This window comes from Balaenoptera acutorostrata, chromosome 15 (assembly GCF_949987535.1).
Source record: "Balaenoptera acutorostrata chromosome 15, mBalAcu1.1, whole genome shotgun sequence".
In the NCBI taxonomy this organism is placed as follows: Eukaryota; Metazoa; Chordata; class Mammalia; order Artiodactyla; family Balaenopteridae; genus Balaenoptera; species Balaenoptera acutorostrata.
This window is the reverse complement of record NC_080078.1, coordinates 86,582,454-86,602,178: the sequence shown is the minus strand read 5'-3', so window position 1 is coordinate 86,602,178 and position 19,725 is coordinate 86,582,454. Positions and strand designations below refer to the sequence as shown.

The 19,725-nt window shown below is 42.8% G+C and overlaps 1 protein-coding gene across 6 annotated transcripts in view; it reads right to left on the bottom strand.

Annotated features, from left to right (window-relative positions):
• Positions 1 to 7,426: 7,426 nt before the first annotated feature.
• The window catches only part of PHACTR3 (phosphatase and actin regulator 3), a 224,385-nt gene continuing 212,086 nt past the window's right edge, over positions 7,427 to 19,725 (bottom strand). For 3 of the 6 annotated variants that reach the window (XM_057529290.1, XM_007185229.3, XM_007185231.3), the window contains 5 exons: positions 17,798 to 17,853; positions 13,655 to 13,716; positions 12,458 to 12,598; positions 10,572 to 10,648; positions 7,428 to 8,521 (listed from right to left, as the gene is read on the bottom strand). In XM_057529290.1, the coding sequence (XP_057385273.1) occupies positions 8,506 to 8,521; positions 10,572 to 10,648; positions 12,458 to 12,598; positions 13,655 to 13,716; positions 17,798 to 17,853 (352 nt within the window). In that variant the 3' untranslated portion in view covers positions 7,428 to 8,505. Of the gene's footprint in view, positions 8,522 to 10,571; positions 10,649 to 12,457; positions 12,599 to 13,654; positions 13,717 to 17,797; positions 17,854 to 19,725 lie in introns of all 6 variants that reach the window. The other 3 variants (XM_057529287.1, XM_057529288.1, XM_007185230.3) reach the window with 2 other exon arrangements.

The following is a 19,725-nucleotide window of genomic DNA, read 5'->3' as shown; positions in this document are numbered from 1 at the left end:
CTAGCTAGGTCTGAGGTCCTTGGAAATGGAACCCTAAAAGGAGAAAATCTGAAAGACACCTCCTGGGGTACTGCAAATCTGAGCCATGGGGCTTCATAAGCAAACTCATGGAAGTTATCCCAACTTTGACTTGAGGAAGTCATCTAAGCAGAGAATCTAAGGAAGTCTTCTGGTGGCTCTGCCTCCCCCTTCCACCGCTGTCTCCCACCCCCAATCCACCCCTCCCCCAGATCTAACCTACCTCCCTCCCTCTCTCCAACTATAGCTTCAGTCCGCAGGGCCAAGACTAAGGTGAGGAGAACTGAGGCACTTGCCTTGGGGGCAGAATTTTAAGGGGATGCCAAAAAAATTCATCAGTCAAGATAAATAATATCTTAATGCAATATTTTAAAAAATCAAAATCAATGCAAAAAAATCCAAGATGAACAAAATAGCAAATTTTAAAATAAACTAAATTTAGAAGGGGGAAAAAAAAAGTTGATTCTTTGAAAAGATCAAGAAAATTGATAAACCATTAGTTAGATTGCCTAAGGGCAACAGAAGACTAAACTTTCTAAAATCAGAAATGAAAATTGGGAATATTACTACTGACCTTACAAAAACAGGATTACAAGAGAATTATGAACGACTGTATGCCAACAAATTAGACAGCTTGTATGAAATGGATGAATTCTTAGAAACACTAACTACCAAAACTGATTCAAGAAGAAACAGAAAATCTGAACAGACTTACAACAAGAGATTTAATCAGTAATCAAAAACCTCCCAACAAAGAATTCTACCAAACATTTAAAGAAGAATTAATACCAGTCCTTCTCAAATGCTTCCAGAAAACAGAAGAGGGGACATTCCTAACTCATTCTATGAGGCCAGCGATACCTTGCTACCAAAGTCAGATAAAGATGTCACAAGAAAAGAAAATTACAGACCAATATCCCTTATAAATATAAATGTAAAACCTTCAACAAAATACTAGCAAACTGAATCCAGCAGCATATTAAAAGGAGTATATTAAATGAAGGAGTTGAAAGATCAAACACTGAAAACTACAAAACGTTGAAAGAAAGAAGACCTAAGTAAGTGGAAAAGACATCCCATGGTCATCCCATGGTCATCCCATCCGATTGCAAGACTTGACACTGTTAAATGGCAATACTCTCTAAAGCAGTCTACACGTTTAATGCAATCCCTATCAAAATTCCAAGCCCTTTCTGCAGAAATGAAAAAGCCAATCCTAAAAATCACACAGAAATGGAAGGGACCCAACATAGCAAAACAATGTTGATAAAAGAATAATAAAGTTGGAGGACTCACAGTTCCCAATTTCATACTTACTACAAAGCTAAATTAAAACAATATGGTACCTACAGAAGGATAGACATAACAGAGCAATGAAATAGAATTAAGAGTCTAGCAATAAACCTATTCATCTATGGTCAGTTGAGTTTCATCAAGGGTGCCAAGACCATTTGGTGGAGAAATAATAGTCTCTTCAACCAATGGTTATGGGACAACTGGATAGCCACATGCCAAACAATAAAATTGGACTCCCTCACCTTATATCATATATAAAAATTAACGTTAAATGGATCAAAAATCTAAAAGTAAGAGCTAAAACTATAAAACCCTTAGGAAAAAAACATAGTAAATCTTTATGACCTTGGATTTGGCAATGGATTCTTAGATATGACACCAAAAACACCAGCAACAGAAAAAAAATGTAATTTGGACTTCATCAAAATATTTTTTTAAAAAAGGACTTTTGTGCATCAAAGAATACTTTCATAAAAGGAAAAAAGAACAACCTACAGAATGGGAGAAAATATTTGCAAATCATATATCTCATTAGGGTCTAGTATCCAAAATATACAAAAAATACAGCTCAACAACAAAATGACAATCTGATTAAAATATATGGGCAAAGGACTGTGGATAAACAGTTCTCCAGAGAAGACATACCAATGTCCAACAAACACATGAACATATACTGAGCATCATTAGTCATTAGGAAAATGGAAATCAAAACCATAATGAGATCCCAACTTTATACCCGCTAGGATGGTTAGAATCAAAAAACAGAAAGTAAGTGTTGGCAAGGATGTACAGGAATTGGAACCCTTGTGCATTTCTGGGGGAATACAGAATAATGCAGCCACTCGAAAACAATTTGGTGGTTCCTCAAAAAGTTAAGCAAGGGGGCTTCCCTGGTGGTGCAGCGGTTAAGAATCCGCCTGCCAATTCAGGGGACACGGGTTCGATCCCTGGTCTGGGAAGATCCCAGATGCCATGGAGCAACTAAGCCCATGCGCCACAACTACTGAGCCTGCGCTCTAGAGCCTGCGAGCTGCGACTACTGAGCCCGGGCACCACAACTACTGAAGCCCGCGTGCCTAGAGCCCGTGCTCTGCGACAAGAGAAGCTATCGCAATGAGAAGCCCGCATATCGCAAAAAAGAGTAGCCCCTGCTCGCCGCAACTAGAGAAAGCCCGTGCACAGCAATGAAGAAGCCAATGCAGCCAAAAATAAAATAAATTAATTTTTTTTAAAAAAGAAAAATTGTACAATTAAAAAAAAATTAGACAAGGAATTATCATATGACTCAGCAATTCCACTCTTACTTATATACCCAAAAGGATTGAAAACAGATATTTAACAAATACTTCTGTACAAGAATGTCCACAATAGCACTATTCACAATAGCTAAAAGGTGGAAACAGCCCAAATGGCCATCAAATAAACAAACATGTAGTATATCTATGCAATGGAATATTTTTCAGCCGTAAGAGGAAGGAAGTATTGATTAATGTTACAGTGTGAATGAATCTCAAAAGCATTAGGCTAAGTGAAAGAAAATAGACACAAAAGGTCACATATGATTCAATTTACATGTAATATCCAGGAATTATAAATCCATAGAATCAGAAAGCAGATTAGTGTTTGGTAAGGGGAGAACGAGAAGTAGCTACCTAAAGGGTATGGGATCTTCTTCGGGTGTGATGAAAATGTTCTGGAACTAGATAGAAGTGGTGGCTGTATGACTTTGTGAATGTATTAAATGCCATTGAACTGTATTCTTTAACACTGTTAGCTTCATGTTATCTCCTTTTCACCTGAATTAAAAAACAACAACAAAGAACCTCTCCAGAGGTTTTCTGTGCCCGTAAAACCCAACCTTTATATCATGGCCTAAAAGGCTGTACATGAGCTAGCCTCTGCCTCTTTCTTCACTCTTATTTCCTACTCCTTTCTTCTTGTACAGTATACTTCAAAAATTCTGTGGGGACAGGAACCTTGTCTGCCTTGTTCATCACTATTTCCAGAACCTAAAAAGAGTGCCTGGAAAAGTAGGCTTGCACAGTGTGAATAAGTGAGTGAACAGATGTAGTGTTTCTAGGGAGGAATTTGCTAAGTACAGAGAGGGCCAATGTGCCTCCTAAGACTCTTCAGATCCTCAAATCCCGTATAATGTTGGTATTTCTATTAAAATTGATAATGTATTAGTCAACCAGCCATATGAGCATCATCTATCATGTGACATGTACTGTGCTCAGCTCTATATACAGAGGTAAGAAATGAACCCTCTCCTGGTACTTAAAAATGGTATCTATGTGTTTTTAAAGCAGTCATGTAGAATCATATGGATTTCTATTTTATTGCCACCTTTGAAGAATTGTGTAGGCAAATCAGAGGTACACAGGCTGCATTACCAAAGAAGATGTCATATTTGTAATGGTTAGTTTCTGTTTTTTAAAAACATATTAGGTCAAAAGAGCCAATGGAAATATTCTAAAACAACATCTAGAGGGAAATAACTCAATATTTTTTTCAGGAATACAAATGTGTTGAATGAGATCTATATGTTGTACTATCTTGAACTGTAGATAATATAATTTTGGTTTATGCTGTGATAGCAATAATTTTAAATAAATGGAAGTTGGAGCAGTGTTTCATTGTCACACTAATGAGACATTTGCCTTTACTATCAATAGGGCCTTTGTTATTTTTACCTAACTTGATGTGCATTCTATGCATGTCAAATAACTACTGTCAGTGTGACCTTATGAGTTTGAAATTTGTAACAGATTTGACATTAAAATTTCAAGCTTATTTAGAAACAAAATTAACTGTTCTGTGTAATTCAACATTTTCTATTATATATTTACTTAAACTTTAAAAAGAGTTTTTAGAGCAGGAGTAGGCAAATTTTCTTAAAGGGCTATACAGTAAATGTTTTAGGACAAAAAGGTAAATTTGAGGATATCATGTAGGTACTTGTTTAAACATGTCAAATGTAACCATTCAAAAATGTAACAATTCTTAGCTTGCAGACCATTAAAAAAAAAAAAGGCAGATTTGGTCTGTGGGCTGTAGTCTGCAAGACCCCTAGTTTAGAAGAAACATTTTGAAGATCAGATCTCTCTGTTCTTTACTACAAAATTTATTCCTCAATTTATCTTACTATAGTGATTTAAATCAATTTTGCATTAGTAGATGTTAATGATTATGTCAATTAACTAATATAGCTAACATTTCTTGATCTTCCTATTTCAAACATACTAAAAAATAAATAAGCATTGTTGCTAATGACTTATACGTCTTACCTGGATCACAATTTAACACGATGTTGGTGCAGGTTTACGACACTTCAATTAAATGGAGCTGTACAACGGTAACTGTTCCAGAAGAACACATGGGAAAGGTCACGGAAGAGAGAAAAAATTTTGCAGCATTAGTATAGCCAGGCAGAAACTTAAATACTAAACTCTACAGACATCACTACAGAGACTTAAATGCCACCCAATCCTGATACCATAGATGCCCAGCAGATCCTTGAGTGGGCAGTAGACTGTGGTTTTCGTCTAGCATTTAATTCCTCCTTAAACTGGCAGTCTAGGGTGACGAATTCTGCTGTCTCTGACCTCAGGACCTAGGGTGAAGCTCTCCAAGTTGCTAGAGATATTTCTTCAGCCATTCCATCAGCACCACCTAATAACAGTTAACTCAGTCACAGTTATCATACGTGAGTTCATACTTATGTCTAGGTTCATTAACATATTGAATTAAAATGTAAGCATGGAAGAATCATAAGTGCTATGAATAAACACCTAAAATAGAAGTCTGAGCAATGTAAAAATTGGAGCAAACTGTTAGGTCCTTCCTGACAGGAAGGACCTGAAGTCAGTCTGACTTTCAGTATGTTCAGCTGTTTATGGGCATCTTCTGAGATGTTCCTTTCATGTGAAAAACTCTGAAAAAAAATTCTGGAAAAAAAACCGGGTAAATGGGTATTGGAATAATGTGGGACTAGTAATTTTAACAGTATAATTAGAATTTTGCATTTCTGGACTTTGCTATTGAAGAACTGTGGATATGTAGCTAAAAACTGACTTTCAAACTTCCAACGTATAATAGAATAAATTTAGACTTGTAATTACCATATATTTCCACAAGGTGGACCTCTTGATGTTAGGTGTTTTTTTTAAATCCATTTCAATTGTTCAAAAATTACATAATAATTTCAAAGCCCCTTTAAAATTTTTAAAATGTACTTTTTTTACAAAGTCATACAATGTACCGTTCTCCCTATCATATTGGCTTAAAACTTGATGCTTCGAAACGTGATTCAATTTCCTGTCACAAAATTACCCGTTAAGTTTTTAAAGTCTTTTAAACTCCTTAAAAGCAATTTCTTTAATGACTTAATTTTTTTTACTTTAATAGTCAATCATTTTATTTTGTTAAAATAAAAATGATTTATAAAGTCAATGCACAAAAACCTCATTAATGACTACTACTAATAGCAGTCATGAAGAATTCTTATAATTCAGATACTATATCTGACTGTTATTGAATAAGAAAGCAGAATTGTTTTTTTCTAAGTCTTCAGGCTCCTAAGAATATAAACTTTCTCTTCAAATTTATACAACATATGTAAATTCATATACATATGCATGTATATCACCAGTACCATGTGATTTATTAACTGCTTTTTAATTTTGTTCCTCCAACTAACTAGGATGAGAGAGATTTGAGATGCCATGTCATATACTTATTTAGTGCAGGATTCCATACACTTAGTAGGTGCAGAGTAAATACACGTACTTGATTCACAGTTTTAGGTTATCTCAACCTCTGTAATACCTGCTAAGAACATGAAATACGGAAATACAATTTAGGGAAATAGTTTATGATTAATAAAAATACAGTGATAGAAGTTAGACACCATTGCAAATATTTTGATTACAATGAAAATGTCTTCTGGTTTTATGATATCTTAGAACCCTTGAGTCTGGACCAAACCAAAAAACCCTCCTTTGGATATCTTGTACTTTATCGTAAATTTTTAGTTTTATTTATCTATTAGTTATGGATCTTTACTTGGGCAAAAAAACCTGAACATGTGTCCCATCTATCAGACTATCTCTAACTATAGCTGCAGTTTAGTTACTTTCTAAGCACGGATCCTTTTTGCTTTGGGGGCCAGAATGATTTCTAGAATAAGGGAACCTTTTTTCTTTCTTTGCTTCACAGTAAGCAGTTATATGGATATTTCTACGTGATGGAGATTGAAATCTTATTTTTACACAGTTTGGCTCCAATTAATATTTTAAATTGAATAAAATATAAAATAGGGAGCTAATAGGTACTTAAAATAGAAAATAGGTATTTTGGGGGTTGACTGGCCACAAGTAACAGCTTATGCATAAAAGAGTACACACATATATATATTAAATATACAATATATATACATACACATAAATGCTTATAAAATTAAGGGATTCGCTTCTAGTTAGAAAGGATTTAGATATCATTTCATAGACACAGAAATTGAGGCTCAGAGAAGTCAAGCGATTCATAGAAGGTTACACAGCAAGTAAGAGGTAGAGCTGGAATTTTTCTACCATACAGTGATTTCTTATAAAAGACCCCAATTCCACAAACTAACAGTATGTTTGCTAGCATCTAGGATTGATCACAAGTCCCTTAGGACAAAGTGCTACCACAAGGGTTGAGCAGTTTCCATGGGCGCCTGACCTACTGCAGCCTTAAAGCAGCAGAACAGGAAAAGTCGAGGAGAGCAATGAGGTAGCTTGTGCGGTGAGAAGTCACAGGTGAGGTTCGGCAGCTCCAGGGCTACCTGGCAACCACACCCTCGGTGGACAGAACGTGCTGGGCACTGTGCTGGCACTTCAGCCACTTTCCCTCCTTTATCTCATTTAGAGATTACAGTAGTGTTGTGTGAGAGAGAGAGAAAGAGAGAGAGTCTGGGGTGGGGTGGGGCGGGGAGGGGAGGGGGTGGGAGAGCTTCCTGCAGAGGAAATAAATACCTTGCTGAATGGCACAGAGCTGGGATTTGGGCACAGGATCAGCAAGATCCCAAAGCCCTTATTCAAGCACTGTGCTCCCTGCCTCGATGGACCAGGAGGGAGGGCTCATTTTCACGAGGATGCTTACTTGAAAGCCAAGTAAAAATGTATTTCAGGGAACATTCATTTTTATTTAACTTACTTTCCCCCCCTTTGTGCCAAGATTACCTTTCACATTTGTGCCAGGGTAAGTTTCCTCTTTATGATCTCCACTCCATCTAAACCTTTGTCTCTTACAACAGAGTTTTTAATAATGTTTGCAAATATGAAATTAAAAATACTCTTAAAGAGGGCATAATTTTCCTTCTGGTAGAATTTTTCAACAAGTTATTACTTATCTCTAGGTTCACTACTGAATGATACAATAAACTTAAATTAACTTGAAAAGGATAATTTGATTTTCTAAGGCACAAACCACGTATACTAACAGAATTTACAAAACAAAACGCACGAAAAGTTTGAATTCTCCTTTATGTGTTTGGCTTCTGATGGCTCAAAAGTAATAAAATTGGACTCGTTTCACAGCCTGTTCTAAAAAATCTCTCACCCCAACCCCAAGAAACTGTAACACCCAGGTTAATTTCCTGCAATGAGTAGTCATTTAATTAAAGAACAAAATTAACAGGAATCAAAATGTTGCAGCTGCATTTTTTGTTAGACATTATATAAAAAAAGAATAATACAGTAAGTCATTTTGTATAACACGAACTTAAAGAGTTCTCAAATTAATTGTGATCAGAATAAAAACGTCTTTTCCACACGGTACTGAAGACACTGCGTACACGTCCCTCGGTCGGAGCCTCGGCGCGGTGACCCTGCACACGCACGTGGCCGTCCCTGGTCACACCGCAGAACTGCAAAACAAGGCGGGAAGGCAAACAACAGTTTTCTTCTGGTCGAGTTACTTGGGGTCTTTACTGACCCCAGCAGTTCACACTCCTCAGACACCAGAGAGTGAAGAGTGTCCTCTGCTGGTCCTCTTACAGGTGAGTGCGGCCAAGATTTCACCTGTGTGTGTGGTCCTGCTCCTCGCACAAACACAGCAGGGGGTCGTGAGCTGAACTTCAGGAAAGTTCCCTGATGAATGTTCAGTGTTGGTATCAAAAAATTAAACACAATTCTTCTCAGAAGAAAATCTCTATGGCCTGTGGAATCTAGAAATTACAAAAAGACAAATAAGGTTACACATTTCTAAGTTCAAATAACTTAAGGTTACACATTTCTAAGTTAAAATTGCCAAAACCTTCCACAAATAATTCTGTTGCTATAAAAGCTTTGCGCAGGTCCAACGGGTAAAACATGAGGATGGACCTGCCTGGATTAAAGTAGTGTAGAGCCGCAGACAGCGCCCACCGCTCGGGCCCCAGCCATAACCCAAGAGGAAGCAGATGCTGAATTCTTAAAGCCTACCTAAAACTTAGTTTGAAAAATGCTAGGTAAGCCCTTGAAGTACACAGAAAGAGCAGAGCTTTGCTAAATCAGTAGAAGTAATGAATTGATTAATACAACAAATTATTGGATATTATAGTAGTAGAGTTATAGTTTTGTTCTTGTAGAGTTGATAATGTGTTTGTGGCAATGTTTAATGCACTTAAGAAAATCTCATGTGACTAAAAATATTGTTCTCACTTTTAAAAGTTGACATTAAATTCTAAAATGTGGTGGTATAAAAATCGTATTTCAGGGACTTCCCTAGCGGTCCAGTGGTTAAGACTCTGCGCTTCCCATGCAGGGGTTGCGGGTTCGATCCCAGGTCAGGGAACTAAGATCCCACATGCAGCACAGTGCCGCCCATAAAAAAAAAAAAAAAAAAAAAAAAAAAATCGTATTTCCTGTTGTCTAAGTTTTGGGCTCACTCTTAAAATTCTGTCCTGTAAGAAAGCTATCAAGGACTTATGAGAAAAAAATACATATCTTTAGTAAACATCTCTTTTAATAATGTATAATGAGAAAATGTATTAAATATTTTGAAATTACCATACACAGAATATGTAGTAATTATATATTTTTTTCTTTAACACAGAATTGAATGTTAAAAATAACTCCAAATGTTTTACGGAGAATGTTTATTTCCTAAACATTTTTTAGTGTTTTGAACACTCAAAAGTAAGGTGATTTATTCCTGCCCAAAAGTATGCCAGTCATGGGGGGGAACAAACATTTTTAAACAAACTATTTACTTGCTTCATTTTTTTCCTGCTCTTCCAACCTCCTTTTCCTCCCTTGATATATACAAAGTAAAACTATCGCGTAGGAGGAAATTCTGTGTGCCTGGTTTCTCTTCTGCAGCCACAGTGGCTCAGAGAGTAATCTTTTAAATAACAGTTGCAGTGACCACTTTGGGAGGAACAGAAAAGGAAAGGAATCCATTGTTTTAGTTTAAGGCAGTATCTCCATTCAGGATTTCCTTTCTCTTTGTATTTGGGGCCTGAGCATCTCTAGACCAAGGGAGAAATGACAAAGCAGCTGGTGCAGTTGACGGCTCCTGGCATCACAGGCAGCCTCTTTCGGATTAAAGGTATGTGAGAACTTCATCATGACTTGTCACGGCCACGGACAAGAAGGGGAAACGCTGGAAGGACGTGCAGCCAACGAGCACTTCAGCATCAGCAAGACACCCTGTGCCACTTTTGTTTATGGTCACGTGGACAGAGAGTATATTCCGCTTGTGTGAAAAGTCCTGATTATGGAAGAATCGGTCAATATATCCCCACTGGAATATAAGCTCCATGAAGACGGGACCCTCCTTTACCTTATTTATAGTTGCATTCTCAGCACCAAGAGTGGCATATAGTGATACTCAAGTATGTGCTGAGGAAACAAATACATAAATATTTGTATAAAGAAATCAGGGAGTTCTATAAACGAGGGAGTTCTGAATATTAGAGAAGGGGAATTAAACATATAGGCAAAGTACATTCAGTGCTTTGAGACTAATTTCCTTAAATATACATTAACTACTTAAATAAAACAACGACCTGTGTAATACTGTTCTCCTGCATACCACCTTTCACCAAGCCCTGTAAGAAACCACGGGAGCGAACAGCACTTTCAATTGAGTTGCATTCTGTCTGTTCAAGACAGTTCTCTGCAGAAATACTGAATTTTTTTTACCTGAACACACAGTACTTTCTGACATTTTTTTCTTTTTAAATAAATACCATGTTATAAGTATCATGAAATTCATACAAAGAGAAATCTGACCTTGTCAGATGCTTGCTTGATGCATGTACCTCCATTTCATTACTTTTGTATTCATTCAGTTCTTTACGAATTGCTGCCTGGAATTTAAAAACTGCACGTTATTTTTCAGGACATTAAAAAGTTAACGTAGGAAATTAGTATTGTGGTTACGGATTGACAGCCATTCCTAATACTTGCTAGCTTTTGTTATTTTGTGATAGATTAAAAAAACCTTTTGTTCAGCATTTAGACCTTTACATACTCATTTTTATAGTCCTACCAAGCTAGTGCATAGCTGGTATTCTGGAAGTGTTTAGTGAATTTATTTGCTGTGCTGGAGTAGGACGATATCACCCCTCCCCCCTTTCCCACTCCACCACGGTACATAATAGATGGATCAAGCACATGCTTAGGGCACTTATAAAGTAGGAACATCGAAATAATGAGTGAAGTTCAGCTTTTGGTGAACTTACTTGGAATTCAGCAATTAGATAATCTAGAAACAAGTTACTCTAACTTCAGAATACATTTTTGTTTTGTGTCATTTGAGAAATAACCCTGCCGTTACATGTGGGTGAGATGTGCATCTCAGTCTTTTCAGGGCCTCTCATCTGGCCCTCCTCCAGCTTCCCAACACCCACTTTCATTGTGTGCTTCTCTCAGATAAACCCTCCAGGACCAGGGCAGACAAAAACATCAGACACAGCCTCCCGGGCAAGGAAAGGCTTTGCGTCAAGTATGTAGGGACGTACTACTCCCAGCTCTGCTGCCAAAGATGCCTGAATTCTCCCTTCACGGCTGGGCTCCTCTGAGCACATCCACCACGGGTAACCGAGAGTGTCAGTCCAACTACAGCCTGTCTGCATTTCTCCAAGTGGATGCGCAATGCTCACGTGCATTCATTTAGAACCTGACGGACTCACACTCAGCATATGAAGAACGAGGAACAATTAGCAAAGCCAGCAAACTCACTGGCTGAATGTATTACGTTCCTCTTCCGAAAGGCTTTAAGAGTTCTGAAAATCACTAGAGGCGGGAAGGGAGGAGAGACTGTGTAGACAGACGCTCCTGGGTTTAAGTTCTGCCAGTCGATAGCACCTGACCCCAGACAAGCCTTACCTGTCCCAGCCTCTCCTGGTCACCTGTTCAATGGCACCTCTACAGGGATAATTACAACACCTCTCTCTTAGGGATCTTTTGGAGGATTAAATGAAATAATACCTGGCAGGCTGGGCTCAGTACAGGGCAGCATGAGGGCTCGGTGGGTGTTAATTCCCTCTGCTTCACCCCTTAGCCTCTGCCCCACCACCTCCTTGCTCTCCCCGCCTCTCTGACCAGGAGGTCCCCAGAGACACCTCAAACTGGACCGGCCCAGGACAGAGCCCAGAGCTGCCTCCCCCTACACCGGGGAGGGTCTCCTGAGGGCCTCTCGCCTCTCCTCCCTTCCTCGTCCCCACTGAGGCTCGCTGGGTTTCAAACTATGCCATCCAGCTCTTTTTTTGCCAGCCCTGCCTATTCTGACTTGTGCCCCAGATCAGAGCTTATCAACTTCACATTCTTGACACCTGGGGCTGGATCAGTCCCTGTGCGGGCTGTCCTGCGCACTTCCGGGTGGTTAGCCGCGTCCCCGGGCTCCACTCAACAGACGCCAGTAGCACCGCCCCACTGGGGACCACCTACAATGTCCCCAGACATGGCCAAATGTCCCTAAGGGCAAAACCATCCCCTGGCTGAAAACAAGACCCTAAATCTGGGTTGTCTTTGTGAAAGCAACATCTGGTCAAGCTCAGCCTTAACTGCAACAGCTGATGGCGTCCACTGTCTAAGAATAAACTCCCTGGCATGACATGGTTTGCCCTCCTTACATACACGCACCCCCGACCCGCGCAGACAGGTCTGTTCTGTACCTTATCTGCTGCCGACAGTCTTGTCCAGGGTTTGTCTGCCCGTCTGTCGTAGTCCTGTGCTTTCGCCACCTCCACATAGTCACTGAACCGTATCAGAATTTTTCTGTCTCTCAGTTCATCAACCGTGGGTCTCTGATTAAGCTAAAATAAAAGATAACCATAGTTAGGTCTCATCATGCCAAACTAGCTTTCCTAAAGTACTCTGAACAAACAGTACCCTTCTACAAATAAATATAAAAGTCCGAAATTGTGAAATAGAACCCTAATGCAAAAAAAATCTCTCATGGGAAGGGCTTACATTATACACTCTTAAATGACAGCCACCTCCCCTTAACATATCTCATCAGGAACACTCACACCCCCAGGAGGCCAGCGGTGCCCTGTTCACAGCACAGCTCAAGGAAAGGCTGATGAATTAACTTAGGAGAAATTTCACACCAGCAGCTGCTTCTTTTCAACTATCATTAGGCAGGACTTTACCAAAAAAGCTTCTGATAAAGTTGAAATGCTAAATACTACTACTAGTGCTCATAACTCAAGCTCAGGAAGGATATTCTATTAACTTCAAGCAAGACAAGATTCCATTATTATTATTATTATTATAGAACACAGTAGAGAAAGGATAACACCAGATCACTTGAATTTAGAGATGCTCAGGGCTTTAAAAGGAGATCAAAGTTTATAGACTTGCTACCTATATTGGCCATAGTACGTTTTGACTTAACTACTTGAGTCCCAGATACAAACCCTTGAGGCTAATAAAGTTTTCTGCAATCAGGAGCTTCTAGACAAGTGCAAGGTAACCAAAGAGTCTGAAAGGTAACCGACACACTGATATCCAGGCACACTTTGCTTAAGCACTGTGTACAGAGCTCGAATAAATGAAGAGCATGCCCACTCAACATCTGATTTCCTGGAAACAAATGGAAACGTCATCTGGGCTGCACGGCCACACCACGCTCTCTGGTGCTAGGTAAGGACATCGTCCACAGGCATGTCGGTCACACCGCGGGACGTGGCAAAAGGCACTGCTTTTCGAGCATCTGTTGAGTGAATTCACTGTTACCCCAGAAACCATCACTCATTACCACAGAGCGAGGCCCTGTATCACCCATCCCAGCTGCTACAGAAGCAGCTTTCCTCTAGCCCACCTTTCCCCCCTTAATATTCAGGACACAGGTGCTTAAGTGACAGTACCTTTCTTGTCAATCTCTGCTTGATTTCTCTTCTTTCCTCCTGCTCTGTCTGGTCATTCCTTTCTGTGAAAGATGGAAACAAAAAAAAAAAAGGAAAAGAAAAGAAAGAAGCAGGTTGAGACTTTCTTCTTTTTAGCAGGGAAGTGTCCTCAAGATCTGCACATTTCTGGAAGCTAAAGATGTAACACAAAGGACACCTGGCAGGTGACACTTTTCTCCACATCACAGTTTGTTTTTTCTCTGCTTTGCCAATTGCTGCTCAGGAGATTATGGTCTCACTGTCAACAGAAACACTTGTAGAAAGGAAGCTTTGTCGTCGTCACAGCCTGGTTCTCCTGGGCCCTTCTCTGTGTCAGAAATAACCGCACAGATTGACGCTGGGCATTTATTTGCGGGAGAAACAGAAAGAAGCTCTCTCTCCTAATCAAATATCATACCTCTCTCTGTGTATTTACATTTAGGAACATAGATGGCAAACAAAAATAGTTTTAGTAGGATAAGTTACATATATAACATATTCATACATATATATATATGAATGATTGCATATTAATAGAACTGTCACTGCTCTTTTTTTCCCCCTTTTCCATTTAATAGGTATACATACTTTCAGTCAACCAGCATAAGGTAAGGAACATTCTCTTCAGATTCTGGGCAGCATGTGCCTGCTTGGAATTCATATTTTCAGGATGTATTTCAAATCCAAACATATCCAGGAACCCAGCTGACTCTCCACTGCAGAAGCAAGATGCATGACCTGCCGCTTAAAGGACCCTTAGTCTTTCACCAGAATTGGCTTTGCCTGCGGAGTGGGCCTATTAACATGCGAGCCGTGCTCACACCTACACTTGGGAGCTAAAAATGGAACAGAATGCTGAGATGTAGTGTAGAACGTATGCTCTGCCCTGGGATACCAGATAATGGATGTCCTATTTCTGGCTCTCTCTGTTGCTAAATAAAGCCTCAGATCCCTGGAGACGGCCCAGAATTCCTCTCCTAGGAAAGGGATCTCATCCGTCAGCTCTCCTAGAAACACCGCCAGGTCTGAGAAAGGGAAATCCTGCGACTTGCAGTTAACATAAGCTCATATTACCTGCCTTTATCTAAAACATTTCAAACATTTGTGCATTTTGGGGATTTGGTGTATGGGCGTTTAACATACTAGCCATTGTACTTTTCAGTAGTTTTCTTTAAAAAGGATTCATCTCGCATTTGGGTGTTTTAGAAAAGGAAACCAAACCCTGTCATGTTTCCTGGTTCTTAATCTAAGTGAAAAACCAGAAGAAACCACAGTTATAAGCGCTAATCAGAAAGCTGATGATACAGTGAGAAAAAACTGTGAAAGTACCACATAGAAGGCCAACCATGAGGGATTTAAATGATGATATGAAACGAATTCTTCAGATTTCTTAAAAATAGGCCATGAAAAAATCCCAAGTACAGCCTCCATGTGAAAACACTGAAGCAAGATCAGATCTTTCTGTTTTTTAACTCGTGAACAACAAATCAGCTTCATTACAAGTTCATATGAGCACAGCGGGGGCTTCGGAGAGCTGATCTTTGGGTGCCCAGCGGGGTTCCTCTCAGGGCCAGGCGCTCGGTAGGGCACCAACTCCAAGACGTCCTTCCTCAGAGCCTAAGCCACAGATTCTCTGAGCTCCACTCAGCGATGGGTTTGTGGATCTCTTATTCTCAGACCCAGAAAGCCCGGTGCCTTATACAAAACAAGGGAGCCATGATCGGAGTTTCCATACCCAGATTTACTGGGAATAGTGCCGGTACCTTGGACAGTCACACATGTGTCTTCTGTAAACAGTCAGAGATGCACCGCTGCTCCTAAGGCGGTGGTTAGAGCGTGGACGACGAGCCAGGCCACCTGGGTGTGAACTTCAGCTCCATCCCTTTGCCAAGACTCAAGTTAAAAAGTCATAGTACCTCCTGGGGTCTAAGCTTCCTCGCTAGGGAAAGGGGGACAGCCGTGCGAACCTCACAGCTGTGTTGTAACAATTCAACGGGGGAACGTAAGCAAGCACTGCGTACAATGCCTAGCAGAGTGGGCCCAACGCGGAATGATCACTTTTAATATCATAGCATATACAGGGGCCACTGTGTCTTACGCTGTTGTATCCACAGATGCACAGGCCCAGTTCTGAGCGTTCCTCTGACACGATCACAGTTAGTCATGAGCTCCCCGCTTGAAGGGGAGCAAATACAATGTGATGATACTCTCTGCCCGTTGATTAGAAGCCGAAAATGCAGTAAGTGTGAGCCGGTGTCGAGGGCCGGCGAGGGTGATGTTCCAGGCTGGACCAGCTACAGTCAGTCGATTCTCACCTCCACGGAACCAAGCCAAACAGCCACCTCAAGCCAGCAGGGAAATTCTCAAGGACCGCTGCCCAGGGCATTCGAGAAGCTTCCGGCTAGGGATGGATCTGCCTGCTGGATGGTGGGGGAGGGACCACCAGGGCCACGGGGGTGAAGCCTGTTTTCCCGCCCCTGCTGTGCCCTGAAGGTGAGCGCCGTCAGCTCCCGGGGTCCACCTGCCATCTCTGCTCACCAGGCGCCAGCTGATATTCAGGCTTCCACGTCTACGTGCAGAGACTGACACAGTTAGAAGCACTTGCCGGTGGGAGGGCCTGGCCGCCCGCAAGACCAGAGAGGAGGTCACCACTGACGGGAGAAACGGTTTCCGGGAGAAAAGCCTCCGCCCACTCTGGGCAACAGACCAGTCTGAGGACGGCACTGCCCGGGCCTTGAACTTGCCCCGTTCAACTCTTGGATTACTACTTCAGGGGCACCTGTGACTTATGAGCTTTATAAGTAAGTGATTTAATTTTTAAAAATTCAAATATTTGGTAACAGAGAGCTTGACATTTCTAGCAGCCCACTTGATCAAGCATGTTATCAACGAAAAGCTTTTCTTGAAATCCTCAGAGGTGGCCTAGTTCTCGTAATATAGTAGTTTCCATATCTTAAGTTTAAAAAATAAAACACAGAATTCTTTTTGTTTGGCTGTGCCACGCGGCTTACAGGATCTTAGCTCCCCAACCAGGGATCGAACCCGAGCCCCCTGCAGTGGAAGTGCGGAGTCCTAACCACTGGACCGCCAGGGAAGTCCCTAAAACAAAGAATTCTTAAGCTTAGGGTTTAAATATTTCCAACAGTCTATAAAGGAGGGAGTCTTCCAGGCAGTTAATAAAGGTGCTGAGGCAAAGAAAGGGGGAAGGAATCAGATAGGACGCGGCATCCGGACCAGAGGTTCTGCTGTCTACTTTGTGACAGAAGGTCAGCCTCGGGACCACCTTAACTTTGTAAAAAGACGTTCACGGAATGAAAAACCAAACTCAGAGAATGTCTGCAGAGTTCATCCGTAAAGAGGGGAGAAAATGAAAATATGTTAAAAATCCAGGCCCTTAGAAGATACTTTTTGTAGAAAATGTCTCGCAGACGAAAGTCTGTTGACCAGATACATAAGGAGTATCTGAGAAACACTTTTGAAAGGGTTTTACCACCCAAATCATCAATGGCTTTAATGAGATGGAACAGTGTTCACTACATCGTGGAGGTTAGCCCTGGACACCGGTCTGCAGCACATGTTACAACCGCACACCTAACGGGGGAAACCCAAGGGGTGTGACGCCGGGAGGGAGGGTCCTGGAATCGCGGGGTTCTAAGCCACAGGCAACGTTTTCCAAGGCTTCTCCGTTCCTTTGAGCTGCTTTATGCCCCCAGCTGTAACCACCAAGGGGCGAGTCCTTCCCTGGTAGGATTTATACATTGTCTACACCTGCCTGTGACGTCCGTGGCCATCAGGAGCCCCAGTCCCAAACTGCCAGGGGCACCTGCTTGAGACCCAGCCTGCAAAAGGATATGGATTCGTTTCCCTTCCATCTGCAGGGCTGACCAATGAGATAACCCTGGAGTAGGGACATCTTTAACGGTGCTAGGAGAGCTTTTTTCCTTTTTAATTTTAAACAGGATGTGCCTGGGTGGTTCAACTTTCCCGGGGGCTTGCTTTCAGAGTCCCTCAGCAGCTCAGACCTAACGGGAACCCAGGAGGGCTCAAGCCGCAGAGCCGGGTTCCCAAAGCGGCCTCAGCACACGTGAGGGGGGGGGGGGCCTCAGGGCATCACCCGCTACTCACGTTTCAAGATGTTTCTTCTCTCCAGTTCTTCCACGGCGGGTCTTTGGCTCAGCCGTCTGCGGAAAAACACTAGAATTACATTTTGCACCATGGTGGCTGCCGGCGGATTGCACCCAGGGTCTGCGAGGGTCCCAGGCGGGTGGCGCACCCCCTGAAGATCGCCTCCCCAAAAGCGGGAGGAGGAGAGGGGGACCTTCTCCGGCGGCTGCCTCTTGCGGGCAAATCGAGTTAGACCCCCGCGCGGGAGGGAGGCGGTCCTCTGTCACCGGGCGGCTGGGGCAGTCCGCAATCCCCCTCCGGACGGGCAGCTCTTCATGTCCAGATCTGCTGCCAGCCCGGCGGGCTGGACGGCTCCCCAGGCGGCGCGTCCGAGCTGCGCGGAGATCCACCTGGGAGATGGTCCCCTGCCCGCTGGCGGAGGGAGGGGCGGGCAGCCGCGTCTCCAGCTTCTGTGTCCCCAGCTCCCGGCGACCCGGACACTGGCACTCGCCCTGGTCCTGCTCCTACCGCGGTCCAGCCTCACCCGCCACCAGGGTGGTGATGGAGGGAGCTCCTGCCTCTACGGGCACGGAGCCGAGGCGCGTAGAGAGGAAGCGCATCCAATCCAGGCTGGGAATCTCCTGGGCTGAGCGCGCGGAGCCGGCCACGCCCACAGCTCCCCTCCCGCCACCAGCCCTACCCGCCCGGTGTGAGAGATGGGAAGACAAATGATCATTTCCTTTCAAATGGCCTCTCATTGAGGGAGTTGGAGGACACAGCCAAAAGGAAAAAAAATACATACATAAATAAAAGGCTTGTCAGGAGAGGGAGGCATAATTAGCCAAAATTAATGCCAAGCTCCAATTATTTTTGTAACTCCAATAATGCTGTCCTTGGGGCAGAGCCAGAAAGCTTCCCACTTCCGGATCCTGTAGCCACTGCACAGAGACAACAGGCTGAGCATCTGAATGCCCACAACGTGGGACCACAATACTCTGCCCCAAAGGGGATGTTGCTTCCATAAACACTTGCCTCCTGTTTATAAGCCCTGTCGCAGCACACAGCCCGGGGTGGCCCGGGGGCTCAGTCTGCTGATGGGTTCCTCTGGGGGCTTGTGTGTCTGCTGGCTGCTGGGTGGTTGCCTAACATCTTGTCTGGATGTCTGCTGAGACTTGAACCTGCCCCCCACAACTCCTGGCTGGCACCCAGGGGCCAGGGCCAGGGCCTCCCAATCCCTCCCAAGCACCGGGCACAAAACCAAGCTCTTTGGGTGGGGCTCCCTCAGCCTGGTCAAAATCCCCCAAACGCCATTCATTCGCTCACTCACTAAGTGACTGGCAAGCACTGGCTCTGTGCCAGGCGCTGCTCCAAGCCCCAGGACACAGTGGTCCCTGCCCTTGTAAAGCTCACAGTCTAAAGAAGGCGGCAGACAACAGTAAACAAACAAACAAGACCATCCCAGGGAGTGGTCAATGCCATGGAGAAGACAAAATGCGGGGCGGGGAGGATGTGATGGATGAGTAATGGGGTAGGGGAACTCAGGGGAGATCCATTTCCACGGAGATCGCAGGAAGAGAAGAAGCCAGCCGTGGGAAGATCACATTTCTAGATGGTGTCTCCTAACTGCTCACATGCTGGGCTTGGGGAGGGCAGGGAGGAGCGATCAAGGCGGACTTCCTGGAAGAGGAAACTTTTGGCAGAGTTGTGGAGAATCCACAAGGGGTGCAGACCTGGTGCTTAGTGGCTGCCAGCTGACCAGCCAGGATGCCCACAGGGACAGCTGAGGATGAGGCCACGCATCTCCTCAAACCTGAAAAGTACCCCCAAACCTCCACTCACTTTGCCCCGACAGAGGCTTTTTCTTCCTGGAGCCCTGTTCTCTTCCAAAATGAGGACTAATAACAGAACTTCACAGAGGTGAGAGAATTGAATGAGAAAATGCACAAATG